This window comes from Macrosteles quadrilineatus, unplaced genomic scaffold (genome assembly GCF_028750875.1).
Source record: "Macrosteles quadrilineatus isolate MER2022 unplaced genomic scaffold, UCM_ALF_1.0 Scaffold_1__1_contigs__length_201487025, whole genome shotgun sequence".
NCBI classification, from domain to species: domain Eukaryota; kingdom Metazoa; phylum Arthropoda; class Insecta; order Hemiptera; family Cicadellidae; genus Macrosteles; species Macrosteles quadrilineatus.
The window spans coordinates 81,679,172-81,691,203 of NW_026542594.1; the positions used below are offsets into that span (position 1 = coordinate 81,679,172).

The 12,032-nt window shown below is 41.9% G+C and overlaps 1 protein-coding gene across 1 annotated transcript in view; it reads left to right on the forward strand.

The window, feature by feature from the left end:
* LOC128998350 (zinc finger protein-like 1 homolog) overlaps positions 1 to 9,210 on the forward strand; it is a 35,422-nt gene extending 26,212 nt beyond the window's left edge. Inside the window, exons 3-4 of the mRNA XM_054424457.1 lie at positions 6,723 to 6,834; positions 9,011 to 9,210. Of these exons, the coding sequence (XP_054280432.1) occupies positions 6,723 to 6,834; positions 9,011 to 9,210 (312 nt within the window). The remainder of the gene's footprint in view (positions 1 to 6,722; positions 6,835 to 9,010) is intronic.
* Positions 9,211 to 12,032: the final 2,822 nt, after the last annotated feature.

Sequence of the window (12,032 nt, forward strand, 5' to 3'; positions counted from 1 at the left end):
TTGCTCGAATTCGAGCAATTGCAAAGCATTACAGGCGACTCAAATATTATGGAAATACTCACGATCTACACAACAGTTAGATATAACCAAAATCTTTTGTAAATATCTTATCTTTTTCTAAAAGCTGATCTTGTTTTTTAGTGCTTCTACAAATTTTTCTCTCTCATAGCCGCATTAGGTTGTCTATAACAACGATTATAAATGAAAAAAAAACAACATTATTTCTCTTCTACTTGGTTGTGTTCTATGACTTTTTCTATGTTTCCCTTGTTTGCAAATTGCAAATCGGTTATTTCAATGATTGCTCAAGAAATGTAGCATATTGTTAATTCAGCTTTATTTTTAGCCTATATTAAATTGTCCAGGATTTCTCGCTTTTTTCCATTGTAATAATTTCACCAACCCAAGTTTCATCTACAGATGCAATACACCAAAGACTATCACCTACGTACAATCTCCAAGAAGTGGTAAAAAAAGGCAGAAACCAAGCCATACAATAGATATAAATATAATCATTGACTATATTATATAGTCAATGATATAACTCCAAAAGAAATAATTTTAAGAGTTACTGTAATATTAGGATTTTCCACTGATTTGGTAATATAACATTATATTGCAAAACATTACACGATGCCCAATAAAATCAATTTTAAAGTCAGAAAAATCCATTGCAAATACTGTACTTCATTTTCAAAAATTCAATAAATCACAATTTAAATATTAACAGCTGTTTCATTAAAAAGTAGTGTAGAATTATGCATATGGTCGTAATGTAAACAAATCTGAAGAGGCAACTTTAAAGGCTTCTGTGGCAGAGCCCTAAGGGAATTTACCTCGTTCCTCTTTTGATGGCTCATCTATAGACCAAGACCTTTCTTTAGAGACCCTTACCAAGTTTCTACGCCCAGCCGTTCTCTCAAATTAGCTGGGACAAAAACCCAGTTTTTCCTCCATAAGAATAATATGGGATGGGAATTCAAAGGCCAAGGGAATTTACCACGTTTCTCTTTTGATGGCTCATCTACAGACCAAGACCTTTCTTTAGACACCTCTACCGAGTTTCTACGCCCAGCCGTTCTCTCAATTTAGCTATGACAAAGAAAAACAGTTTCAAATTAATATATAGATATTAATAGCATCACGAACCTAGCCTATTTCAGAATAATAACTTAATTAAATTATCTGCATTTTAAATAAAGCCTAATATATTATTCGAACCGGCACGACCACCCCTTCCTGAGATTAAGAGCTCATATTTAAATATTAATTAGTACTTTAGAAGAAACCAACCCAATATAAGCCTAGAATCTTTTCATCCACTTTGGAAGCCCCACCATTTTGAAAATTTACCATTGTTAACTTAGGCCACAGAAAACATATTACTATAACCCAGAATGCCAACCGCGTGGTAAAAAGCATTAAGTGTTTTGAGAGAGCTTTGCCTGTCAATCGTAGGCAGCGCCACCAGCGTTGCCATGCACTCAGCATAGCAACGCTGGTGGCGCTGCCTACGATTGACAGGCAAAGCTCTCTCAAAACACTTAATGCTTTTTACCATGCGGTTGGCATTCTGGGTTATAGTAGTATGTTTTCTGTGCTTAGACCCTGTAGCTAATTCAACCAATAACTTATCTTATATTTGTATTTCATTAATAAATTTTATATTGTAACTTACCAAATCTATTGATTCTTTAAATAATTCATATATTATAAGATTAAGATAAAGACTTACCTCATTAGACAGAACTAAAACACAAATTAGGAATTATCTTTATTAAGAAAGAAATGACTTTGAATTCAATGTGGGCTAACTTAATAGCCAAAGGAATTTTGTAGGCCTAAGTTAATGAAAAGTCTATAGAAAGCTTTATGGTGCGTAGCAACAACTTACAAGCCATTGAGGTCATCACTACATGTCATGTGTATAATCGAAGAGTTCTCTTGCCTGCGAAGGAAGATTTTACCACCTCTGACCCAAAGAAACTTGTAGTCCTTATCCTTTCTCACCTGCCTCGCTGCCGCCAGTAGCCTCCTCCTCTCCGGTGTCAGAGCTTCATTTATGTAGATGGGTCGGTCATCGTCCAGGTTCATGTTTCTAGTCGAGAGAGTCCTCTTTACGCGACGCTTCCTCATGAATTCCTCTTTGTCAAGACGCCTCACGAACTTGACGATTATACCTGGTGGATTCCCGTTTCTCCCGTTTCCTCTGCCTAGCCGGTGACACGCATCAATCATAGAATCTGATACCTCCATGTCCATTGCCTTCCCCACTTCTTTAACTATACCGACGACATCTTCATTTGGTTGTAGAGGAATTCCTTGAATCTCCACAGCATTAGCTCTTGAGTACTGTTCCATCTCTTCAAGTTTACGCTCCAGATCAGTTAGTTTCTTAGTCAATTGTTTGTTTTCACTTACCAGGTCATTTATAGTCTTCAAACAATTCTCAATTGACAGGTTTTGCTCTTTAATAAGTTTACAATTTTCTGCCAATTGTTCACTAAGACTTTCATGTGATTTATTGAAGTTTGACTCCTGACTTCTTTGAAGTTCAAACATTTCATTGATTTTCCTCATGATATCATCTAATGTAAGCTTACCTTCCTGTAGTTCAGCCTCAAAACGTAAACTTTTCCTTCAGTTTTCTCCGCAAGGCGGACATCTCCACACTAGATTATCACCCTTAATACACTCTACGTCTGCCTTACTCATTTTTAGGCAGTTTCCGTGAAACGCACTTTCACATTCATTACAAGATAATTGAATCTGAGAGGACTTGACTGTTTTAGAGCACACCCCGCACAAAGCCATTTTTAAAATTGCAAAACAGTTCTTATAAAAGTATTTTCGACAGCTATAGTAGTTACAATGTGCACACCACTTTTCACTAACCTCAAAACCAGCACAGTTCAATACATGGAATTAAACAAGTAGAGATAAGACCGCAGCACTATCAGTAAACCGACCGTCCTTTCTGAGCGCTGACTCATAACTGAAACAAACTATTCTATTACTTATCTTATTTAGTTGTTCTAATTTAGAATAATGTGTCCTTAAAGTCTTGACAACTTTTGAGTTCGTAGAATTGATGGGATTATACATGTTTTATATATGTTGTTTAACAGCTGATTTTATCAAGTTTTGTTTGTATATGTTGGTAACATTTTTCATTGTTGAGTGTGATACCAAACAAAAGTTACAATTCTTGTGTCTGTCGTAAAAATGGCTACTAAGGAAGAAAAAGCTCAATGTGTTTTGTAACTTCACGAGTCTAATTCACCTGTTTACGTTCAAAGATGGATGAGATTGCTCTATGGGGGGGCGATTAAGCACCTTTGGAGCTTCTCCAAGCTATAGATAAATTATTCGTTGGTTTAATAACTTCAAGAACAATGGAAGTGTTGCGGACCTGCCGCGTTTAGGTAGGCCTAAAATTTTAGAAGAAACCGTCGATGTCGTTAGACAATGCTTCACCCGCAGTCCACGTACATCAGTTCGCAAAGCTTCCAGGGAACTTGGTTTACCACGTACCACTGTACATAAGATTTTGCGTAAAAAACTCAAACTAAGCGCATACAATATTCAACTAGTGCAGTTTTTGAAACCGAATGATTACCCTTACCAAGCTTCTTTTGCTAATGAAATTTTAGATCTCATTCATGTAGATAACAACTATCTTAGACATCACACCTTTAGACTTCTTCTTTTGGGGCTTTGTGAAAGACAAGGTTTATGCTACATCTGTCTCAGAAGTGGCATTGAAGACCAGGATCAGAGAAACAATTTCAACAATCACTGGAGAGATGTTGGCAAGTACTTGGGAGGAGATTGAATTTAGACTGGAAATTCTCCGGGACACAAATGGGTCACATGTGGAAGTGTACTAATGTTATATGAATTGCATATAAAACTTTTTTTCAGGCTCTTTCTAAAAAATTAAGTGTCACTTTTGTATGTCTAATGGTTTTCATTTTGTTACACAACAAAATGTTGTCAGGACTTTATGGACACCAGGTATATGCGGAAAGTAAATAAAAGAAACGTCTTATAACACTTAAAACATATATTTACGCTTATACTGTTACTCACAAGACGGTAAATATACAAAAAAGATGGTAAGTGGTGATCGATTTCGATTGGACACTCCTATTGGGTCTTGTGATGATTGGAGTGTCCAATCGAAATCGATCACCACTTACCATCTTTTTGGTATATTTACCGTCTTGTGAGTAACAGTATAAGCGTAAATATATGTTTTAAGTATTATAAGACGTTTCTTTTATTTACTTTCCGTAAATTTAATAACAGGTACAATGCTGATCAAGAAGTTATTTAACCAGGTATATCCATAAACAAGCAAACTTCTACAGTTTATTTATTCGCCATAAGAATAACATGGGAGTTTTAAATTTAATTTTTTTTTAACTATCACCCTAACTGTTGGACATACAACAACTCTTCAATAAACAATATTATTTATTTTTTAAGCTCTACAAAATGGTTTGGAGAGAAATTATGAAATGTTGTGTTTTTAAAGTTAAAAATGGGAAAAATCAATTTTTACCCCATAAAACCCCCCATTAACCCCCGTTGTTTATGGGGGTTTTATGGGGTTAAAGATTTCTCTCCAAACCATTTCGTAGAGCTTAAAAAAGGAAATAATATTGTATATTGAAGAGTTGTTGTATGCCCAACGGTTACGGAGATAATTTCTGATTATGCTGGTTGGCGAACTCGTTTGAATAAATCTAGGTTTACACGTTTGTACCAAATTTCATCAAAATCGGATAATTTTTGCTCGAGTTACCGCGCTAACGGACACATATATATATATATATATATATATATATATATGAATTTGAACGGATGGTGTTTTTGGCCTCTGGGGAGCTTGAAACGTAAAAGTAAATCGGTTCCGGATCTAGGTCTTATCATGAGACCTGCGGTAATAGCTTATTCCCTATATGGGAAATTTGCTAAAATTTAAATGCACTGGTTTTTTTGCCCTGTTCACATGTTAAATTGCCAAATCAGGTCATTCATAATTTACTAGAGGTTGTCCAGTGGTCGAAACTCGACCAAAAATATGCAATGTACAGACTTCTCTATATTCACACCACACTGTGAATAAAACATGTGATTGGAGTTTCTTCCATTTGTTTTTATTTTCTGTTTATATTTCGTTGTTTTTTCATCACCCCCCATAGTAGCAACCCATAAAATCCATGTTAATTTTTTCAAAATTTTAAATTCATTTTCTGTGCTTATTTGAGCCTATTTTAATTTATATAGGCATTCTGCACATCTACAGGAAAATATCTTTCCAACAGTATGCGTAGATTTTCCCTGCCATGCACACAAGCTGAGAAAAAAGGTTTTAAAGAAACATGCTTGCCTATCTATATATACTAGCTGACCCGGCGAACTTCGTATCGCCTAAGTTATAGGTTTCCCCTAAGACAGACCGATGGAAAGTAAGTACCGTTACGTTTACTTTTCAAGATGATCTCGTTCGCATCGCTCAATCACGTCCTGGTTGAAGTTCGTTCGCTACGCTCACTCACCTTTTGGTTGCAAATTAGCTGTTGTCATAAATGTAAAAGAAATAATAGTGCTGCACCCTGTTGGTAATCCTTGTAACTTTAATGCTATTGAACATCATAGAACAGAACCAACTTGTTTAATTGAAACAGCTGTTAAGATTCATTAATTCCATTTCTCATAAGGTTAACATGGGAAACTCCAGAGCCACTGGGGCGGAGCCCTTTTAAGAATTTCGAAACGGGAAATAGTTTACGTCCGATTCGCATACCTACAGAATTTACACACCAAATTTCATAACGATCGGTGAAGTCGTTTCGGAGGAGTTTGCAGACAAACACTGTGACACGAGAATTTTATATATTAGATAAAAGGCAAAGCCCTCACTGACTGACTGACTGACTCACTCACTCACTCACTCACTCATCACTAATTCTCCCACTTCCCATTTACCTAGGAGGCTGAAATTTGGTACACTGATTCTTTAGGCATTAAATAGGAAAACTAAGTTGTTTTTATTCTGATCGGACTCTCGGGCTCCGCCCCACTGGCTCTGGAGTTTCCCATGTTAACCTTATGAGTACTTCTATTTAATGGAATTAATGAATCTTAACAGCTGTTTCAATTAAACAAGTTGGTTCTGTTCTATGATGTGCAATAGCATTAAAGTTATAAGGATTACCAACAAGGTGCAGCACTATTATTTTTTTTTTTATTTATGACAACAGCTTATTTGCAACCAAAAGGTGAGTGAGCGTTTTTTGAACGAACTTCAACCTGTAGGCGAGTTAGCGTAGTGAACGAGCTAACTTGAAGGCAAGTGAGCGCAGCGAACGAGCTCCAACCTAAAGGTGAGTGAGCGTAGCGAACGAACTTCAACCTGGAGGCGAGTTAGCGTAGCGAACGAGCTAACTTGAAGGCAAGTGAGCGCAGCGAACGAGCTCCAACCTAAAGGTGAGTGAGCGTAGCGAACGAACTTCAACCAGGACGTGATTGAGCCATGCGAACGAGCTCACTTATGAAGTAAAACGGGGCAAAGCCCGCGGGTACAGCTAGTTAATATATAGATACTCATAATTCAGGAATAGATAGCCCTTAGAACTTGGATTTGTGGCATTTAATTTAACTATCATAGACTACTCGTCACAAGATTTGTAATGTTGGGTTGAATTTTTCAGTGTGTTGTGCAGTCATACTTGAGATGGCTGCAGGACAGTGATTATAGCCCAACATGCGTTTTGTGTTCCAAGGACTTGATTATTGATGACTGTGTTCGGCTTACCTGTTATCGTAAGTTATTTATTTATGTTACAGTTTTAAATCATTGCTTGTCTATTGGGCAACAATTTTAGACGTTGCCATCTGTGAGGTACAACAGTTATTTGAGAACACCAACTGTCTGTTATTTTGTAATATAAAAATGGTTTATGTTACCTTTTTGCGTCAAAAAATCCGTGTGTAGTTAGTACAACTACAGCTGTTTCATGCCACTAGGGCACATCTTCAGGTTGTCGGTAGAACGTTGATAAAAAAGCAATCATTCATAGATGAATTTGTAGACGCAACATCAACCGGCGCCTGTCTCGTGTGTTCTTCACTTGGCCAAGTTTATAAATTTGTGTATTTTAATTTGTGTATTTTGTGTATAGTAGAGTCCCGCAAACTCGGCGTAATGTGGACTGGAAGGTTGCCGAGTTTGTGTAATGCCGGGTTATCAGAAACTAGGGTTAAAAATAAGAACAATACAGTTTTTAAGCTTTTTAACCGCCTTTTTTATTTATATTTATATTACAAGTCAGTATTAAGTCATCAGATATAGTACAACAAATCCTTGGTATGAGTTTTGAATGATTTGACTTTAGCTGACTTCAGTCCATGTTTTACTCGGACTAAAAAAATCACTAAATTTCTGGGCCAGGTGATGGCCGAATTATCCAGACTGCCAGGTTATTGAGTGCTGAGTTTGCGGGACTCTACTGTATGGACATATTTATCTTGACAAATTCATCTATGAATGAATGCTTTTTTGCCTAACGTCCTACCGACAACCTGAAGATGTGCCCTAGTGGCATGAAACAGCTGTAGTTGCACTAACTACACACAAATCGTTTGACACAAAAAGGTAACATAAACCATTTTTATATTGCAATTTACAATCCAGAGGCTTACCCACAATGTTATTTTGTATTTGTTTCTTTAATATAATAAAATTGTGTGTACACACTTAAGTGTTTCCTTGTGATAGGGCTTTAAAATTATAAAATTATAAATTGACTGTACAGATGTGTTCTACTAGTGAGTACTACGACTATCCGCAGTACTATCCTGATAATTAGACCAATTCGTAAATTACAAGGAAAAAATGTGGTTCGGATTCCACTATAAACTGTAGGTCCCTTAGTTGCCATTAGCTGTATGGGCTATTAATTAACAGCTGTGTCTAAGGAACATGTCGGCCTTAGTCACTAACAAGGCTACAAGATCGCGCCACTCATCCTACACTCATCCTTCACTCATATTTGGGTTAAAATACGCACATAGTGGCGTCCCCATCTTAACTAATTGATAATTGATAATACTGGGTATGCCTGGACCAGTTCGCTCGCAGGATGCCCCTCACACAGCCCCTGCAAGGTTCACATCTACAGTCCATCATGTAAGGTTTGCATTGTCTGTACAGATGTGTTCCACTGGGTATGCCTGGACCAGTTTGCTCGCAGGATGCCCCCCACCACGGCCCCTGCAAGGTTCACATCTACAGTCCATCATGTAAGGATTGCATTGTCTGTACAGATGTGTTCCACTGGGTATGCCTGGACCAGTTTGCTCGCAGGATGCCCCCCACCACGGCCCCTGCAAGGTTCACATCTACAGTCCATCATGTAAGGTTTGCATTGTCTGTACAGATGTGTTCCACTGGGTATGCCTGGACCAGTTTGCTCGCAGGATGCCCCTCACACAGCCCCTGCAAGGTTCACATCTACAGTCCATCATGTAAGGTTTGCATTGTCTGTACAGATGTGTTCCACTGGGTATGCCTGGACCAGTTTGCTCGCAGGATGCCCCTCACACAGCCCCTGCAAGGTTCACATCTACAGTCCATCATGTAAGGTTTGCATTGTCTGTACAGATGTGTTCCACTGGGTATGCCTGGACCAGTTTGCTCGCAGGATGCCCCTCACACAGCCCCTGCAAGGTTCACATCTACAGTCCATCATGTAAGGTTTGCATTGTCTGTACAGATGTGTTCCACTGGGTATGCCTGGACCAGTTTGCTCGCAGGATGCCCCTCACACAGCCCCTGCAAGGTTCACATCTACAGTCCATCATGTAAGGTTTGCATTGTCTGTACAGATGTGTTCCACTGGGTATGCCTGGACCAGTTTGCTCGCAGGATGCCCCTCACACAGCCCCTGCAAGGTTCACATCTACAGTCCATCATGTAAGGTTTGCATTGTCTGTACAGATGTGTTCCACTGGGTATGCCTGGACCAGTTTGCTCGCAGGATGCCCCCCACCACGGCCCCTGCAGGCTTTACATGTCCGTCGTGTAAGGTTTGCATTGTCTGTACAGATGTGTTCCACTGGGTATGCCTGGACCAGTTTGCTCGCAGGATGCCCCTCACACAGCCCCTGCAAGGTTCACATCTACAGTCCATCATGTAAGGTTCTGGGTATGCCTGGACCAGTTTGCTCGCAGGATGCCCCTCACACAGCCCCTGCAAGGTTCACATCTACAGTCCATCATGTAAGGTTTGCATTGTCTGTACAGATGTGTTCCACTGGGTATGCCTGGACCAGTTTGCTCGCAGGATGTCCCTCACACAGCCCCTGCAAGGTTCACATCTACAGTCCATCATGTAAGGTTTGCATTGTCTGTACAGATGTGTTCCACTGGGTATGCCTGGACCAGTTTGCTCGCAGGATGCCCCTCACACAGCCCCTGCAAGGTTCACATCTACAGTCCATCATGTAAGGTTTGCATTGTCTGTACAGATGTGTTCCACTGGGTATGCCTGGACCAGTTTGCTCGCAGGATGCCCCTCACACAGCCCCTGCAAGGTTCACATCTACAGTCCATCATGTAAGGTTTGCATTGTCTGTACAGATGTGTTCCACTGGGTATGCCTGGACCAGTTTGCTCGCAGGATGCCCCTCACACAGCCCCTGCAAGGTTCACATCTACAGTCCATCATGTAAGGTTTGCATTGTCTGTACAGATGTGTTCCACTGGGTATGCCTGGACCAGTTTGCTCGCAGGATGCCCCTCACACAGCCCCTGCAAGGTTCACATCTACAGTCCATCATGTAAGGTTTGCATTGTCTGTACAGATGTGTTCCACTGGGTATGCCTGGACCAGTTTGCTCGCAGGATGCCCCTCACACAGCCCCTGCAAGGTTCACATCTACAGTCCATCATGTAAGGTTTGCATTGTCTGTACAGATGTGTTCCACTGGGTATGCCTGGACCAGTTTGCTCGCAGGATGCCCCTCACACAGCCCCTGCAAGGTTCACATCTACAGTCCATCATGTAAGGTTTGCATTGTCTGTACAGATGTGTTCCACTGGGTATGCCTGGACCAGTTTGCTCGCAGGATGCCCCCCACCACGGCCCCTGCAAGGTTCACATCTACAGTCCATCATGTAAGGTTTGCATTGTCTGTACAGATGTGTTCCACTGGGTATGCCTGGACCAGTTTGCTCGCAGGATGCCCCCCACCACGGCCCCTGCAAGGTTCACATCTACAGTCCATCATGTAAGGTTTGCATTGTCTGTACAGATGTGTTCCACTGGGTATGCCTGGACCAGTTTGCTCGCAGGATGCCCCCCACCACGGCCCCTGCAAGGTTCACATCTACAGTCCATCATGTAAGGTTTGCATTGTCTGTACAGATGTGTTCCACTGGGTATGCCTGGACCAGTTTGCTCGCAGGATGCCCCCCACCACGGCCCCTGCAAGGTTCACATCTACAGTCCATCATGTAAGGTTTGCATTGTCTGTACAGATGTGTTCCACTGGGTATGCCTGGACCAGTTTGCTCGCAGGATGCCCCCCACCACGGCCCCTGCAAGGTTCACATCTACAGTCCATCATGTAAGGTTTGCATTGTCTGTACAGATGTGTTCCACTGGGTATGCCTGGACCAGTTTGCTCGCAGGATGCCCCCCACCACGGCCCCTGCAAGGTTCACATCTACAGTCCATCATGTAAGGTTTGCATTGTCTGTACAGATGTGTTCCACTGGGTATGCCTGGACCAGTTTGCTCGCAGGATGCCCCCCACCACGGCCCCTGCAAGGTTCACATCTACAGTCCATCATGTAAGGTTTGCATTGTCTGTACAGATGTGTTCCACTGGGTATGCCTGGACCAGTTTGCTCGCAGGATGCCCCTCACACAGCCCCTGCAAGGTTCACATCTACAGTCCATCATGTAAGGTTTGCATTGTCTGTACAGATGTGTTCCACTGGGTATGCCTGGACCAGTTTGCTCGCAGGATGCCCCCCACCACGGCCCCTGCAAGGTTCACATCTACAGTCCATCATGTAAGGTTTGCATTGTCTGTACAGATGTGTTCCACTGGGTATGCCTGGACCAGTTTGCTCGCAGGATGCCCCCCACCACGGCCCCTGCAAGGTTCACATCTACAGTCCATCATGTAAGGTTTGCATTGTCTGTACAGATGTGTTCCACTGGGTATGCCTGGACCAGTTTGCTCGCAGGATGCCCCCCACCACGGCCCCTGCAAGGTTCACATCTACAGTCCATCATGTAAGGTTTGCATTGTCTGTACAGATGTGTTCCACTGGGTATGCCTGGACCAGTTTGCTCGCAGGATGCCCCCCACCACGGCCCCTGCAAGGTTCACATCTACAGTCCATCATGTAAGGTTTGCATTGTCTGTACAGATGTGTTCCACTGGGTATGCCTGGACCAGTTTGCTCGCAGGATGCCCCTCACACAGCCCCTGCAAGGTTCACATCTACAGTCCATCATGTAAGGTTTGCATTGTCTGTACAGATGTGTTCCACTGGGTATGCCTGGACCAGTTTGCTCGCAGGATGCCCCTCACACAGCCCCTGCAAGGTTCACATCTACAGTCCATCATGTAAGGTTTGCATTGTCTGTACAGATGTGTTCCACTGGGTATGCCTGGACCAGTTTGCTCGCAGGATGCCCCTCACACAGCCCCTGCAAGGTTCACATCTACAGTCCATCATGTAAGGTTTGCATTGTCTGTACAGATGTGTTCCACTGGGTATGCCTGGACCAGTTTGCTCGCAGGATGCCCCCCACCACGGCCCCTGCAAGGTTCACATCTACAGTCCATCATGTAAGGTTTGCATTGTCTGTACAGATGTGTTCCACTGGGTATGCCTGGACCAGTTTGCTCGCAGGATGCCCCCCACCACGGCCCCTGCAAGGTTCACATCTACAGTCCATCATGTAAGGTTTGCATTGTCTGTACAGATGTGTTCCACTGGG